Source organism: Myotis yumanensis, unplaced genomic scaffold, assembly GCF_028538775.1.
Source record: "Myotis yumanensis isolate MYYU_CA2020_CCGP unplaced genomic scaffold, mMyoYum1.0.hap1 SCAF_19, whole genome shotgun sequence".
Lineage (NCBI taxonomy): Eukaryota > Metazoa > Chordata > Mammalia > Chiroptera > Vespertilionidae > Myotis > Myotis yumanensis.
Genome location: NW_027223770.1, coordinates 12,446,892 through 12,465,200, shown reverse-complemented (window position 1 = coordinate 12,465,200; position 18,309 = coordinate 12,446,892). Strand labels below are relative to the sequence as shown.

At 41.8% G+C, this 18,309-nt stretch overlaps 1 protein-coding gene across 1 annotated transcript in view; it reads right to left on the bottom strand.

Moving 5' to 3' along the window:
- Positions 1-16,400, bottom strand: part of MAPK1 (mitogen-activated protein kinase 1) — a 79,375-nt gene extending 62,975 nt beyond the window's left edge. Inside the window, exon 1 of the mRNA XM_070399959.1 lies at positions 16,066-16,400. Coding sequence (XP_070256060.1) covers positions 16,066-16,184 — 119 coding nt within the window. The 5' untranslated portion in view covers positions 16,185-16,400. The remainder of the gene's footprint in view (positions 1-16,065) is intronic.
- Positions 16,401-18,309: the final 1,909 nt, after the last annotated feature.

The window sequence follows — 18,309 nt, the reverse complement described above, 5'->3', positions numbered from 1 at the left end:
AAGTCCTGCCATAGAGTCTAAGTGCCTTAGCCAGCCAAAGCAGCCCAATGAGAGGGCTAGAATCAACTCTTGGTCTTTCTTCTGAAATCTGTGTTCTTTCCATTATACAAGAATGTGTTCAGAAAGTCTTACACAAAAGAATTTTGAGAAGCTTTAAGTGAGAAATGACACAGAATGCCTCTTCCTTCAAAACCAAACAAAATAAAGAAACATGTTATAAACAAAGAACAAAGATAAACTCAACTGAAGGAACACAGCAAGCAAATTTTAAAGGGCAACCCAGGAGCTGGGAGTGGTTAACTAGAGCCCACGAGGAAAAAAAAGCAGGCTTGGCAAAAAGAGTCAAGTCTATTAACAATGGAGATAAAGACAGCATGGAGCTCATTAACAACATTTACAGTGTTATATATAAAAAGAATGCTAAATAAGAACAGACCAGAATATATACTGCAAAACCATGACATATTACAAAATAATTTAAAACAAAAAAGATGTCTGTGAACAGCAGAAACAGGATTTTTTTAAAAATGAGCCAAACAAAATGTAAATTGTAAGATGATAATTTATAATGATGACAGAAATTAGGCAGTTAAATAGAAGACAATGCAGGTGAAACCATCAGAGCTGGAAAACAGATTTAAAAAGAAAGAATTAATCTACAATAATAGAGTTAAGATTAACTATTCAGAAATTCCTAAGAATTGCCAAAACCGGTTTGGCTCAGTGGATAGAGCGTCGGCCTGCAGACTGAAGGGTCCCAGGTTCGATTCCGGTCAAGGGCATGTACCTGGGTTGCGGGCACATCCCCAGTAGGAGGTGTGCAGGAGGCAGCTGATCGATGTTTCTCTCTCATCGATGTTTCTAACTCTCTATCTCTCTCCCTTCCTCTCTGTAAAAAATCAATAAAATATATATTTAAAAAAAAAAAAAAAGAAATTCCTAAGAATCAAATAATATTTTGTGAATTTGAAATAAAACAGAAAAAAAGGGCATCATTGGCAAGAATGAAAAAACAAAGTATGCCTACTAATCAGTTAAACCTAATAGACTCAGAAAAGGGAAGAATAACAAAGCTAAATAGTGGGGAGGATAAAAAAAATCTGAGAATACAGAAATAGAACTAGAAGATGACACACACTTGGGCCCAACAGGGAAAATTAAAAATAAGTAAAGATGATTATTCTCTAAATTGATTTTATGAGTCAATGCCAATAAAAAACAATGTCTCTGAGAAGTAAATCCTGACAGTTTAAAACAGTAAAATGCATGTGGAAAGATAAAGAAGAAAGAATGCAAAAGGATACAAGCACACTCAGACAAAGAGCTCCACATTGGCAGGGGTTAAGGAGACAGGGGTTGGTTACTAGAGGAGAAAATGGGAGTGACTCGTAATGGGTGCAGGGTTTCTTTTTAGGGTGATGTCCTGGAATTAGATATCTTAAAAAAAAAAAAAAAAAGCAAGCAAGCATGGTTTCTCTCTTTTTTTTTTTAATCTTTCTTTTTACAGATCACTGTATCTGAAGAGCTAATAAAACCAGTACAAGGCACAGGAAACAAGAGCCTGGAGCAAGAAGACAAACTGGCTCTGAGTTTTTGGGGTAGGGAAGAGGGAGAAAAAGGCATCTTGATATTTTTTTATCTTAGCCAACCCACTTCACCAGAGTATGGGATTTAACAAAGACTCAAGGTAGATGCCCTGCTAAGAAATTAAAAAGTAAATTTCTGGGGAAAATGAAAAAGTAAAAAGCTTATAATGCCAGGTATAGTTAAAAATAATAGCTAAATCAATGAACAATTAGGTTTCAGAAAGACCTAAGTAAATATCTGTATGTTTAATATGAAAACTCATGTGAAATTAGATGAAGTGGAAAGCAATTTATAAATACTGATAAAACCTAAACTATTGATATGGAATAAGATAAATAAAATTAAGTGTTTAAATGTAGCACTCTCTGCCCTAGCTGGTTTGGCTCAGTGGCTAGAGCTTCGGCCTGCGGACTGAAGGGTCCCAGGTTCAATTCCACTCAAGGGCACATGCCCGGGTTGTGGGCTCCACCCCCAGTAGGGGGTATGCAGGAGGCAGCCAATCATTGATTCTCGCTCATCATTGATGTTTGTATCTCTCTCCCCCTCTCCCTTCTTCTTTGAAATCAATAAACATATATTAAATGTAGTACTCTTCTTCCACAATAATTTCCACACAGGTTAAAAGGCTAAATTTAAAGGTTTCTTAGTGTATTTTACCAATCCTGATGCAATAAAATAACATAGCAAAGAATTAGTTAATGAATTTGATCGCATATGTTTAAAGCTTTCAGAAAGTACACATTAATACCCAGCTTCTAGTACATAAATGGTCCAATAATTAAAATACAGCTCAAACATCAAATAGGTAAAACTTAGAAAAAAGTTAGCCATACATATTAAACCAAAAACAAGGCACCTATAAAGTTCTACATTACTTCTACTCAATTATAAATAAAAGAATAATGCCATATTGTCACAGCAAAAGGGAACAGGCAGAACAAAGAGGGACTTTTAAAGATTAATAGTAAGAAAGGAAAAAAAATTAACAGTAGCAGCAGAAATTCAAATGCTGTTTCTGAAGAACAATCTGGCCACACGCTACTTTTGTCCTAGTCATCTCATTTTTGAGAAATAGATTCCAAGAAAATTACTCACAGGGAGTGGGGAGCCTGTTTGTACCAAAACTGTATATAGCTATATCACTTTAAAAGTTAAAAACTGAAGCAATTCAAATGCCCAACAAATGGGGAACTGCTATATAAATTACCTGTTTTGAATAAAACTTAATATTATGTTCTCATTCCATGTTGGAGTCACAGATACATGGAAAAGGGGGAAATAAGACTCAATAGTATATAGTATAAGTGTTTAGATTTTAGCGGGGGGGGGGGGGGGGGGGGGCTTGCTGAGAACAAGTCCAACAGAGCAGATGAAGCTGAAGGGCAGAGCAGTGGGTAAGAACTGGAGGAGACAACTATGTCAGCACCTGGGTGGGTTGGCCTTTTTGTTTGTTTGTTTAGGAGAGAAGTTTTCAGGAGGTAGGAATTTGGATGAGGTCACCCAGAGAAACTGCACTGAACGTGAGAGCCCGAGAACTAAGAACAAAGGGTCAAAGACTTGGAAAACCAGGTGTGTTTCAGCAAAGTGGATGAAACGTTTAAAAAAGAAAACGGTGTATAACATCAAATCTCCGGAACGATCAAAATCATTTCTTTCTTTCTTTTTTTTTGGGGGGGGGGGGGCGGGGGGGGGGGGATAGGGGATGCTGTGAGTTTCCTCTTCAGAAAAAAGCCACCAGTCCAGAAGGACCAAAATTGAGAAAGACACAAAAAATGATGAGAGCATCAGTTCTGAGTGAAGTGCTGGGTCTGCAGTCAGTACAGAAGGCAAGCTCAGGAGTAAAGGGAGCAGAACAAATCATTCCTGAGAGAATATGCCTGTAGGGAGAAGAGTGGAAGGTTCTCTTTCTCCCTCTTTCACATTCTGGAGCAAAGCACAGGAAAGTTCAAGACTAAATTAAATAATGAAAAAATATTGGCTAGAATTACAAAAACTGGTATTTTCAACAAGAGTTTTACAGCAAAAGGCTGGTTTTATTGATTTAAAAAAATTTCACTATAGACCTACCTGGGTGGCTCAATTGGTTGGAGCGTTGACACATCAGTGATGAGAGAGAATCATTGATCAGCTGCCTCCTGCACACCCCCAACTGGGGATCGAGCCCATAACCCAGGCATATGCCCTGACCAGGAATCGAACTATGACCTCCTAGCTCATAGGTTGATGCTCAACCACTGGACCACACTGGCCAGGCTGATCTTATCATTTTTGAAGAGCACAGGCTAGTTCTTTTGTAGAATATCCCTAAACTCAGGTTTGTATGGTGCTATCTCATGATTAGATTCGAATTATGCTTCAAATTCTTGGCTATCCTTATTCTAAAGAAAAACCTGGAGAATGCTAAACTACATATATCAAAATTGAATCAGTTTCAAATGGACAGAGGATATAAATAGACACATCACCAAACAAAATATACAATTGGTTAACAAGCACATGAAGAGATGCTCATCATCATTAGTCATGAAGGAAATGCAAAGTGAAACTCACTGGATGGGGTATAATTAAAAAGATTGACTAAACCAAGTGTTGGTAAGAATGTGAAGTACTGGAATGCCTTATACATTGATGATGGAAATGTAAAATTGTACAGCTACTTTTGAAAATAGTTTGCTGGTTTTTTAAAACAGTTAAAACAGACCAATTCTCAAGTGTCAAGGCATTTAATGCAAAAGAGAATCTGAGGCCCTAGCTGGATTGGCTCGATGAGGACTGAGGGGTCCCGGAATTGATTCCGGCCAAGGGCACATGCCTGGGTTTCGGGCTTGATCCCCAGTGGGGGACGTGCAGGAGGCAGCTGACCAATGATTCTCTCTCATCATTGATGTTTCTATATCTCCCTCTCCCTTTCTCTCTAAAATCAATAAAATATATTTTTTTTAAAAAAGAAAGAAAATCTGAGGAACTGCTCCAGCATGAAGGAGACCAAAGAGAAAGGACAACTAAATGCAACATGTGATTATTGAACAGGTTCTAAAGAGTAGGAATTAGGAAAGAGTTAGTGTTAACTTCCTGATGGTGACGACTACAATATTATGTAGGAGACAGTCCTTGTTTGGTGAAATAACATTTCACCAAAGTGTTCTGTTGAGGTGGGGCGTTTTTATCAGCAATTTACTCTCAAAAGATTCGTGGTAAAAATTTGCACTTGTCCTTGTAATATTTCCGTATGTTTAAAAAATGTTAAATGTGTAGCATTAAAAATGATATAAAATTACTGGAAAAAGCCCTCCCCTTTCCACTCTCTACCTTTACCCCATTTTAATTTTCTTCATAGCACTTATCAGCAAGCAAAATGTTAAGTACCTGTGGTAGTTTATCTTCACTGAAAATTAAGCTTCTCTAGGGCTGGTACTATATTCACCTCTCTATTCTCAGTGCCTAAAACAGTGGCCAGAACATAGGGTATTTATATTTGTTCAATAAATTAATCTAGTTTTACTACAGTTTAAAATAAAATCACTTTACCATCTCCTCCCCTGCCAAACACACATAAATCATTTATGACCCAGCAACTCCAACTCCTAAGTACCCAAAAGAAATGAAAACATATGTCCACACAACAACTTACAAATGAATGTCCCTAGCACCACTATTTATAACAGACAAAAACTGGAAACATTTCAAATGTCCATGATGTGATATCACCATCCAAATGAATCACTATTTGATGACAAAAAGATACAAGCTACTGATCCTGGCAACAACATGGATGAACCTCCAAACACTGTAAGTGAAGAAAACACCAGAGACAAAAAACTATTACCTTGCATGATTCCATTTACATTAAAGTTCTAGAGCAGGCAAGTCAGAGAGCAGATCAGGGTTGCCTGGGGGTGGGAATTGACTATAAATGACAAGAGAAAACTTTTTGGAATGATGGAAATGTCCTAAAACTGGAATTGTGGTGATGGTTGCACAATGTTGTAAATTTGCCCTGATCAGTTTGGCTCAGTGAATAGAGCATCAGCCTGTGGACTAAAGGGTCTGGGTTCGATTCCAGTCAAAGGCACATATCTCAGTTGCACGCTCGATCCCCAGCCCTGGTCCAGGTACGTGTTGGAAGGCAACTGATTGATTTCTCTCTCTCACATCTATGTTTCACTTTCTATCTTTCCCCCTCCCTTCCACTATCTCTAAAAATCAATAGAAAATATCCTCAGGTGAAGATTAACAAAACAAACAATTTTATGGCATGCCCATATAGCTATTTTAAAATAACAGGTAGAAAACTAGAGACAGCTTGCCACTTGGTTAATTTTTGAAAAATTACTAATAGTATAAAGGGGTGAATGAGGTGTCAACGCTGTAAGGAGAACGAGCATTTGAAAATAGCTTGTTGTCCGGGTCTGTGTACTCAATGGTTAGAGCATCAGCCCAACCACCAAAGGGTCAAGGGTTCAATTCCCAGTCAAGGGCATATACCTGGATTGCAGGTTTTATCCCTGGCCCAGTCAGAGGGTGTATGGGAGGCAACCAATCGATCTCTCTCTCTCTTTTCCTCTCCCTCCGTCCCTCCCTTTCACTCTCTAAAAATCAATGGGGCCCTAACCGGTTTGGCTCAGTGGACAGAGCGTCGGCCTGCAGACTAAAAGGTCCTAGGTTCGATTCCAGCCAAGGGCATGTACCTTGGTTGCGGGCACATCCCCAGTAGGAAGTGTGCAGGAGGCAGCTGATCGATGTTTCTCTCTCATCCATGCTTCTAAATCTCTATCCCTCTCCCTTCCTCTCTGTAAAATATCAATAAAATATATTTTTAAAAAATAAAAATAAAAATCAATGGGGAAAAAATTAACAAAAAAAAAGCTTGTTAACCCAAATTATGATTCAATCTGCAAAATGTGGGACCCTGATAATTTGGCAGGAGCTGCTGTCTTCATATTCTCTCCATTTGGCCTTAAACGGAATTCTCAGAATCTGCATTACACTCATACATCAGTTATGCCTCTAACACTTGGGCAAAAGGCTCTGAAGGTACCTGAGCTAGGAAACACAAGCCCAACAATGCTAGTTATTAAAACAGTATTGCAAATTAGAGCAACAATGTTTGAATTTGTGTAGAGGATCCTGACTGGCTGAGGAAGAAACTACTAATTTCCTTGGTTAGGCTGTCCCACTAACCTTTTATTTGTAAAACATAGTTTTATTTCTTACAATAAAATATGAATCTTGAGTTGGGGCAATTATGACATGGCTTGAAATTCTCAACATTTTAGGGGACATATGTAAGAAAAAGGAAAACAAATATCATCTGCTTACTATAGAAACTGCTCAGAAGTGCTTTATGTTCATTTAGTAAATATAGAAATAACCCACTTAAAAACACTTTTGTTCACCCTTTGCCTGTGTGGCTCAGTTGGTAGGAGCTTCTTCCTGTATACCAAAAGGTCTTGGGATCCATTCCTGGTCAGGGCACAAATCTACTAGTAGATTTCGGGTTTGATTCCAGGCCCTAGTCACACATTGATATTTCTCTTTCCCCCTCCCCTCTAAAAATCAATGAAAATGTCCTCGAGTTAGGATTTAAAGAGAAAAAAAGAAAAAGAGTTTTGTGCATAAGCCACCTTTTTCAGTTTTCCAAATTCAGAAACAAGGAGGGACATTTAAAATTAAATGACATATCAATAGACTTTGAAAAAAAGTATTTAAGACCCATGTTTGTGATAAGTGCTATAAAGAGAAATAAAAGGAAATTCATTAGAAGGAACTTAAAGCCAGGGCCCTGATCAAGCCTTTCTAATCCTCTCTTCAAGCCTCTCCCATTGGCAACCATCTGACAGTAAGCTCTCTGAGATGGTCTATTCACTGATGTATGTGCACAACTATAATGTGTCCAGTACATACACAATTTGTTGAATTAATTTATAACTAGAACGCCCAGGTAGAGTTAGCTGTTCTGTCCAGAATGATCTCATAAGTGTTTTTACCATGTTACACAGTAATTTACTTCCTTATCAGCCTGTCCCCAACACTACACAACAACATTCTTTTTTTAAAAAAATATATTTTATTGATTTTTTACAGAGAGGAAGGGAGAGGGATAGAGAGTTAGAAACATTGATGAGAGAGAAACATCCATCAGCTGCCTCCTGCACACTCCCTACTGGGAATGTGCCCACAACCAAGGTATATGCCCTTGACTGGAATCAAACCTGGGACCCTTGAGTCCACAGGCTGATGCTCTATCCACTGAGCCAAACTGGTTAGGGCTCACAACAACATTCTTGAGGGAGGGCAGGAACATGGCCCAGGGCCTGGCATAGAAGATTCTCTAACTGTTAAATCAAAGGACAAGAATGAGATCACAAGATCACATAACTGGAACTCAACACACAACCTGTGTGACCCCAAGTCTAATATTTTTATTTCTGCACTTTCCCCTTTACACTCCAAGATAGTATTCTGAGAAACTGAGGTAAGGGAGGTAAGGGAGGATGGGGTCTTGCCAAACCCATTTACTTTGATGGAATAACAACAATTAGAGCATTAACCAGAGATTGTGTGCCCTGCACTTCACCTACATATCTCACTTAATCCTCACAACCCTCAGGTGTGTTGTCCCCTTACTACATTAACAAGGCTCAAGTTCCATATACATAGTCAAAGCTCACGCTCATACCCACTCCAGAAAGTAGATAAAACTCTGGGATGTGGACTGTGGCCAGGTTTCAGAATGATGGCCTCAGTCAATTGGATTAAGAAGTCACCCAGTGCCCTAACCGGTTTGGCTCAGTGGATAGAGCGTCCGCCTGCGGACTCAAGGGTCCCAGGTTCGATTCCGGTCAAGGGCATGTACCTTGGTTGCAGGCACATCCCCAGTAGGGAGTGTGCATGAGGTAGCTGATCTATGTTTCTCTCTCATCGATGTTTCTAACTCTCTATCCCTCTCCCTTCCTCTCGGTAAAAAATCAATAAAAATAAAAAAAAAAAAAAAAAAAAAAAAAAAGTCACCCAGTGGGGGTGAGGTCTTAGGTGTTTATTGTTAGGTTGCATAACTCACATGTATGTCACATGTTTTATATATAATACTAGAGGCCCAGTGCACAAATGTGTGCATGGGTGGGGTCCAGCCGGCCTGCCCCAATCGGGCTGACGGGGGCGGGGGGGGCCTGCAGGTGGTTGGCTGGCCAGCCCTGCCCCCTGGTCAAACTCCGAGTTGAACTCCCGGTCGAGGGGACAATTTGCATATTAGCCTTTTATTATATAGGATATGTATATATTATATATAAGAGATGCCACCCGATTTAGCTGCCACCCCTACACTGCCAGAGACAGGAAAATAGAAGAGTAGTCCAAAGCCCTTCTCCTGCCTCAATTACTCCCCCTCCTCTCCTTCCCTTCCTTATAGGCTCCAACAGCAGGGACCAATTCCAGCCTAGAGAAGAGCAGGGGAAACAGCACCAGAACTTTTACCTGTCAAGGCAGTAATCAATGAGAAACATCTTTTGACTACCCCCAACCCCACAGCTCATACCTTAGAGATATCCAACCTTATCAAATGACCCCACCTTGAGCCTCAGCTGACTGGACCAGAGGTGGACACTATTCCGAGCTGGATCAGATTCTCCCCCCCAGAAATCAGAGAATTAAAAGCACATACCTTGGGGAAGCATGGGTCAGCTCTCTTATGCTAAGTGCATCGGGAAGTGGTAAAAAAGAAAAGAAAAACAAAAACAGTGGTGCAGGGATGAAGGGAGGTAGATGCCTTCATCTATTTTCTAGTTCCTAGTTGCAACCGTACCTGAAGCTTTAACTGTACTTCCTTTCCCGTTGGTAGCATGAGAAAGACCCTGGATCTCAATCATAAACTCATATCTACAAGGTAGTGCCTGAAACACTCCAGCACTCTACCTTTCACTTAGCTAGCTCCTAGTCATTCTCCAGGTCCCAGCTTAACACCACTTCCTCCAGGAACTCCTCCCAGGCTTCTCATTAAACTTAGTCCACCTTTTATACCCTCCAGTAGCACTATGCACCTCATAATACTCAGTAAATGTTATTACGTTCCTGTTGGACTGTAAATACCAGTGTAAAAACCACTTTTGCTCACGACTTTGATTCTACCACCTACATCAGATAATACTTAATATTAGTAAATGAATAAAAATCAAGAAACTAGTAGAGATGAGTAGGAAGAGTGAGAAGAAATCAACACTATCTTCCTGATAAAAACTAAGTTGCTTTGACCCTATCGCCCTCATTCCTTCCAGGTATCCAGTTTCTCCCTCTTCACCCTCCTCAACAGGCTCAAGTCAACTATGACAACCATCATTTTATACTTTGGTGCCAATAAAGGAACACAGGTTATATACAAGAAGCATGTTTCCAGGTAGCTTGGAATAACAGAGGAAAACCTACAGTAGTTAAAAAAACACACAAATCAGTGGGAGTGGCTGGGGAGAGGTCAATGGGGAAAAAAGGAGACATATGTAATACTTTAAACAATAAAGATTTAAATTTAAAGAAAAAATCACAGGTTTGGAGATCTAGACAAATCTCAGTTCTGCTATGTATTCACTGGCTGTGAACCTTGCTCCTACAGGCCATAGGTTTAGAATCCAGAGCCTGCCCTAAGACTGAGAATCTGAGAGGGACCTTGGAAGACATCTATCCTGTTGGTTTTCTAATGTGTAGAAGCCCCAAGAAGTAACTGAGAAAAGAGAAGCAAAAAGGGATAAACAGCACCTCAGGTTTAGGCACGTAGGTGGGTGAAGTAGACTTGATGTAAGGTAAAGTAGCTCTGGATATTTATTGGCAAATCAGTTGTTGTTTTTTTAACTTAGTAGGTGCATTAATGTAAGTAAGGTGAGGAATAAGTTTTATATATGGTTCCCAGGAAAACCCAACTTGGATACTTCTCATAAAAATATTTTTATAAATACTTCAGAATTGAGAACATTCACAAATCAAATTTATGGGAATGGTGTATCAGTTATAGCTAACCACTAGGAGCACATTAGGGATGTTATAAATATCAAATTTAATTTTGTTCTGAGTTTTATTTGCACTCAAAACTCTGCTAGAAACACTGGATTTTCTGTTGCTCATGTAAGTTGGTCTCCTCACATCTTTGAGCTCCAAAAAGCATATAAGAGACTACTTTATTTATATTTAAATTTAAGAGTTAACAAGCAAAACTAAGAATCTGAATCCAAATCTGTTTCCAAGTCTTGAGCTTTTATAGATACTACTACTGCTGCTGGCCCTGCCTTTCAAACAGGTGATGTAAATACCCAGTTCCAGGGAGGGAGGGAGGGAGTGGTATAGCAGGGAGTAATAAAGGCAAGTTTACAGAACAGATAAGCCTTAAAGGACGATTCTCTAGCGGAGGGACTGTACCATGCATTCCAAGTTGTTTAGTATGCCTACCTCCACCACCAAAGGCCAATAACAACCCCCCAATCAATGTAACAACAACAAAAGTCCACAATGCCCACATGTTTCAAAATACTCCCGGACAGGGGGGTAAAGACACACCCAGAATACTCTTAGATAAGAGTAAAGAAAAGAGTAGCACAATGGGCAGAGACACAAAGGGGAACACAATTCACAAAATTTGACGAGATAAAGAGCCATGCTTTAATGACTCTCACCTATAAAATCAAGTCCAAACTCCGCAGTACACAATGTCCTTCAGGATTTGGCCCTGCCCATCCCAGCTGTCTCAACTCCAGCTTTCTGCCTAAGGCACCCTATACTCCTGCCCTCCCCACTTGTGGTTTTCTTGACCTGATGTGCTGTTTTCAAATTTCTATGCCTTTGCACGTCCATTTTCCTCCACCTAGAATGCACTTCTCAAAGCAAACTCCTAGTCACACATTAATATCCACCTCAGAAGTATGTGAAGCCATACAAAGACAGCCCCATGCCATGCAGGCCTTCTAAGGACAGGGATCATGTAAATCCTGGCACATAAAAAGGTGCTCAATAAATATTTTCTGAGTGAATGGCCTTGCATTAAAGGTTTTTAGAAAGACTAAAATGTGATACAAGCAAAAGCAGACAACAGCTATTTTCTATTACTGAAAGCATGTATTTTTCAACTCTGATCTTTGGTTGAGTGTCACTTAAGAACCAGACAGACTGGGATGCTCTATTTCTTCCTAATTGTGTGTCCTTGGGCAAGTTAACTAATCTTTGTCTCATTTCCTCACTTACAAAGTAACCACTTTTGCAGTATGGATATGATGATTAATTAATATTATGTTAAAAAAAGTGGTGACTACATGGTAGGTCTACTAGTCTGTCATAATCACAAACAGCTTAATAGATAAGGATACTGTACCATTGGGAATGTGATCACAATGAAATTTTGGTTGGAACCATCTGTTTGGGGGGGAGGGGAGAGTTGAAAGTCAACAAATCCTATTCCTATTCTGATCCAATACTAATCCCTTAATGACCACTATCTCCCTTGGCTCCTCTGATAATTCCCACTCAGGGTTCTCTGGTCTCTCAGATCACACTTTCTCTGTCCTCTTCTGTAACTTGCCCTCTATTGACACCTAAAATCAGGCATTCATTCCTTTAGCTAAGTTTTTACATTTTTCCTCATCTTGTCCACTCCCAAGGCTTCAAATAGTATCTCTATGGAGATAACCCTATAATCTTTCAGTCATATTCAGAAAGTGTTTCAAATTTAACTTATTCAAAGTAGATTTCTTAATTAGATGATCAAACATACAGCTTCAATTTCTCCTCTCATATCCTTTCTTTTTTTCATGACTCTTATGCATCTCACCAGTCCTCAGGTTCCTCTGCCTTTGCCTACCTCTTAAAGTATTTGTTTGCCAGAATTATCTCTTTAATCTTTCTATTCTACTTTAGTGTCTCTTAATCTTTCTGGGATAATGGACCCTTTGGAAATCTACTGAATGCTATAGATTGCTTACTAAACAGATGAACATACCCAACATCTATTTGCAATGTTACCTAACCAATGACCTCAAATAAGAATCTGTGCCCATCCACGCAATACTAAAACTTTCACAAGTTTTCATCTCCAGGTTCTACCTCCCCTGTTATAAATTTCAAGATGCTTGTGGATATAATCTAAATGGCCAACAGGCACCACAAACTTAATCTGAACCAGAGCTCACTATTTCTCCCTAACAAACCTGCTCTACCTCTGGTATTCCTCCTTGAATAATGGCACCACCATCCTCCAAGGGTCCCACACTAGAAGCAGTGGAATTACAACTATGCCCATACTCAGTTAATCACCAAGCCTTGTCTCAGAAATCGCTCTCCAATCCAAATCCCACCTCTCTCAGCCTCTTACCTTTAAGATCTCATCATTTGCTTCTTCCCACACTTGCCATGATTAAGTCTTTCTACCACTCTTCTGACAAGAGCCCGAATCTAATTCTATCTTTATAAGGTCTTATAAAGTCTCTCACCTCCATCTGCTACCTTCCACTGCCACTAGAGTTACAATAGCCCTAACGGATTCCCCCCACCTCAGTTTTTTCTTTTTTATTTCCACCTGTGTTGACCTACCTTCCCCTAAAATTTTAAAATTGATCACATGACTGCTTCTTTACAAAAACACTGATGCTTCTTCATTGCACAAATATACAAACTCAGTTTTGCCTTTACAGTCCTCTACAATTTGCCATCTAATCCAGGATCAGATTCCACTGTTTACACTGTCACTTATGCCTACTATCTATCAAAATCACACCCACTCTTCAAGGCCCAATTCAAGCTCCACTCTTCATCTTTATATCCTCCACATAATGATTAGGAAAGAGCTCTGCACAGAAAAGGCAAATTCCTAATGAACTGATTCAGGAAATGAAAAAAGCAAAACAACACAAAAAGCTTGAAAATCCCCAAAACCTTCTGGAAGCATGATGTTTTTAAAAATATTACTATTCAAATATTAACATTTCAATTAAGAAGCCCTCCATACAACCATCATTGCTAATCAACATTTATTAAATGCTAATAATATGCAACATAATTAAAGTCTTGCTAAGGTCTATCATCAACCTGAAGATAAAAAGCTGTAATACGGATCCAGGGTTTTAATTCCAATTATATTTGTATTTTATTTAAAAAAGAAAAATTAAAGTAAGAGGATTTGGCATTTCACCTAATACTTAGGTCAAATTAAGTCTGCAGCAGTGATAGAAAGTTACCAGATCTAAATTATTTTCAGACTAGTAAAAATCCTATCAAATAGGAAAAAGAAAAAAACTTTCAATGAAAATATCCTAAACCTAGCCCTGGCGCATGCAGGTTAGTGGTTAGTGTGTCACCGGTTCAATTCCCAGTCAAGGGCACATACATTGGTTGCAGGTATAAACCCTGGTCCAGTCCAGGCGTGTTTGGGTGGCAATCGGTGGTTGTCTCTCTCACATTGATGTTTCTCTCTCTCCCCCCACCCTTCCACTCTCTCTAAAAATCAATGGAAAAAATATCCTCAGGTAAGGATAAACAACAGAAACTGTCTTAAACCTAAAGATTATTTCAGTACCTATTTTAGATGCTAATTTCTTTTAAAGGGGATGAATGGCTTGAAGAGCAAATCTGAGCCTCTCATAATGAAACATTTACTGGCATACTTACCAGCAGGTACAACAGCCATCAGATATGACAGAGAAGTGGTGCTGCAGGCAGTACTTTCTCTTCATTACTTTCTAGTGCAGTGGTTATCAACCTTGGCTGCACATTAGAATCACCTGGGAATCTTTTTAAAATCCTGGTTTCTGGGCCTCATCCTCCAGAAATTCTGTTTCTTTGTTATGGGGCGGGGCCACAACATTAGTAACAAAGAAACAGAATTTCTGGAGGATGAGGCCCAGAAACCAGGATTTTAAAAAGATTCCCAGGTGATTCTAATGTGCAGCCAAGGTTGAGAACCACTGTTCTAGTGCCTTATTTCTTTTAGGCCTGACCTAATTTAATTTCTCTTTCGGCTCCTAAGCCTCTGAGTTCATGTTAATTTCCATAGTTGTATACTGTGAACCATTTTGCTCCCGACGAGAATGAGAATACTCAATGTTGAATTAAAGTGGGTTTTTTAAAAATAGCATTTAAACTTGTCTATCTAGCTAACATACTTGGCAAAATAGGTCCTCTATGACATTTCTAAAATTATGATCACTCAAATTTGAATGTTCCTGAAATACATTTGCTTTACAACAGCAAAATATGCTAAAATTGTAAAATTATTAGTAACACTATTTAAGGATGATGGCAGGGTGTCATGGAAAGAACTGCAGCATTTGAAACAGGATCTTAGTCTACAATCTCATGTCTGACTCCTTAGTTGTGACCTTCGAAATTGGCTTCACATTGAAATACCTTCTCACCTGAAAGAGATGGTATCACCACCTTCCCCTCCCTCAAGGTGGAAGTTCAAATAAAATGAGGTAATAATGTACCTAAGCACAGTACCTGCCACGAAGTGTTCAATAAATATTAGTTTGTTCCTTCATTCAACACAAAAGACACAGTCACAAGAGTCAGATGTAAAGGAGCCTACGCTTCCACAAGTCTTCATCAGCATAATACACCACAGATAGTCGGTGCTAATAAAAACAAGGCTGTCACCAAACCTTCCTGAGGAATCTGGGTTAAGATGAGGGAGCCCGCATGCGCCTGCAAGAACTCCATTAAGGCTGCATATCTATACACTGGCCATTAAAACACTAACAGGAAAAGTCCACAGTAATGGTGCTATGACGCCTGGATGCCTTTTTGCTGGTAAGAGAGTTCACTCGGGGTAAAGAAAAAAAGAAGAAAGTCAAATTAGGACCAACTCCAAACGACTTTTTAATAAATGGAGAGAGCGATGCTGACTTATCCTTCCTGAAACGTCCACAGTACGATATTAAAATCCATTTAAGAACTTCAGGATTGAAATATTCCACAACTAATGCTTTTTAGAAAGCCTGCGCAGGAGAGCACTCAGCACCACGGAGGTATTTAATGAAAGCCATTCGCGGAAGACACAGGCGAGGGAGGAAAAGAGAGGATCATTTCTGCACACAAACCGGGGCGAACCGCTTTCAGGACCAAGGCCCCCGCCGCCCCCAACAAGCATCTGGAGGAATTCCTGGCTTTCTACCCGGACGTCAAAAATACCACCACACTCGAAAATTGGGGGGTGGGGCTCCGTTCCCCTCCTGGGGGTCCTGGGTCGCCCGGGTCCTGGCCTCCGCCCCGCCCCCCCCCCCCGCGCCCCTCTACGCCGCGCGGGCCGACCCGCCAAGTGCCGCGACCAATACCCCGAACCTCGATGGGCCCAGGGCATGCCCCGGTGCGCGGACCGCGGCGAAGCCCGGGGTCGGGGGCGCGGGAGGCCCGAGGCGTGGACGAGGCCGCGGCTGCGTCCGCTGCGGCCCCGAGAGGTGGGGTGGGTGGGGGGGGCGGGCGCGGCCAGGCCTGCGGGCGGACGTGGACACTCACCACACCATGCCGTAGGCGCCCTCGCCAATGTACGAGAGGTTGGTGTAGCGCGGCCCCACGTCGAACACCTGCCCGCGGACCATCTCCGGGCCCGCGCCCGCCGCCGCCGCCGCCGCCATGTTGGTTGCCGGGCCGCCGCCGCCTCCGCCGCGCTGGGCTTGACGCTCTGTGGCCGTCTCTCGGCCCACGCCGCACCTCCCGTAGGGACCGCGCCGCCGCCGGTGCAGCCGCCGCCGTTGAGCGGGAAGGAGCAAGGAGGGCGCCGCTCAGGAAAGCTTGAGAGCCCAAAGCAACTAGGACCGACTGCCTGTCCGACTGACTGACTGACTGACGGGCGGGCCGGCGGGCGGGCGGGCGGAGGGCGGGGCGTACGCTGAGGAGGGCGCAGGGGCGGGGCCAAGCAGCGTGCGCGTGGATTGGCTCTCCGAGGCCTGGGGGCGGGGTTATGCGGTCCGGCGGAAGTAGCGAACTCTGGGCGGAACTCGGCGGCGGCACCGCCCTACGCGGTCACGTGCGCTAGCCCGGGGGTGGCTCTTGAGACGTAGGAGGTCTCCACGGCGTCGAGGAAGAACCCGTAGGACTGATCCTGACAGACGGTCAGGGACAGGAAAAGCCGTGGAGTGTGGTCCTGACTCAGCCATAAAGTGACCCCGGACTGGACTGCGTGTGAGGGACAACGACGCGCCGCACACGGGCTTCGGGCCTGGGCCAGGCCTATGAGAGTCTGTGGTCGCCACACCAAGTTACAAACATTGAGACCAGGGCAGAAACCGAAAAGGCATGACCGAGACCGAGACAGGTATTTGCATACTGAGAAAGTGTGAAACACAAAAGGTGGGAGGATCCTCTAATCGGACCAGAGGTTCCTTCAACAAGTGCGTGTTGAGCACCTACCAAGTTCCTGGACATCTTCCGTGACAGAAACTGGAGGAGATAGACAAATCGATATATACTAGAGGCCCAGTGCACGAAATTCGTGCAGGGGAGAGGTCCCTCAGCCCGCCCTGCCCCTGTCCAATCGGGAACATCCCTCTTGCAATCTGGGACAGCTGGTTCCTAACTGCTCGTCTGCCTGCCTGATTGCCCCTAACCACCTCTGCCTGCCAGCCTGATGCCCCTAACTGCTCCCCTGCCGGCCTGATTGCCCTTAACTGCCTCTGCCTTGGCCTCTGCCATCCTGGCTTTGTCCAGAAGGATGTCCGGAAGACATCTGGTCTAATTAGCATATTACCCTTTTAATGCTCAAGTTGTGATAAGTACTGTGAACTATAAAGGATTAGAGAGTACAGTAGTAAGTCTTCACTTAACAATGTAGAAAGATTCTGAGACCTCAAATGAAAGAAGTTATAAGGAAACCAATTTTACCACAGGCTAAGTTGACAGAAACAAGAATTATGTTCCTACAGCATCTCATCAATCCCTATAACCAATCCACCATATTTAAAGACCTACTGAAGTAGGTTCAGACATTAGAGAAAGACATTAAGATTCAGAGACTGACGCCTGTGGACCAAAGCATCCCGGGTTTGATTCTGGTGAAGGGCATGTACTTGGCTTCCCCCTGCCCGGACCCTGGTCAGGGGGCATGCAGGAGGCGACCAATTGATGTGTTTCTCTCACATCAATGTTTCTCTCTGTCTTTCCCTCTCTCTTCCACTCTCCCTACAAATCAATGGAAAAATATCCTCGGGTGAGGATTAACAAAAAAACAAAAGAAAAATTCAGAGACTGAGACCTAGATTGATATAAAGGGATAGAAACTTAGAGGACATACTGATATGTAACACCAAAATGGAAATGCTAAACAAAAGCATCAAGATCTAGAGAATATGTGACATACACACTGAGGCTAAAAATCGTCATAAACAACAGAGGTTGAAAAAGAAAAACTGGAATCCTGAAGCAGGTGAATGCCAAGAATAGCGAAGACAAGACAGAAATGATTCAGCCATTGCTTCTGAACCATTTCACAGGCCATCTTTAGAGGGGAGTAAGAGTGGAAAACCCTGCATCCTGATTGTCCAGTGCTGTGATCTTGAAAGCAGTCAACTCTGGATTTGCAGACAACCAAAAAGATCAACTAGTTAATCTCAACTAGTTAATCTATTAACGAGCCCTGTGGGAAAAACACATGTGGCACATGAGAAAAGAAGTGCTACAGCCAAAAATTACTCCTTGGAAATATATTTAGTCCATGAAGCAGAATCCAGTTTTAGAAAACACCTAATTCTTATTCTTGGCTAT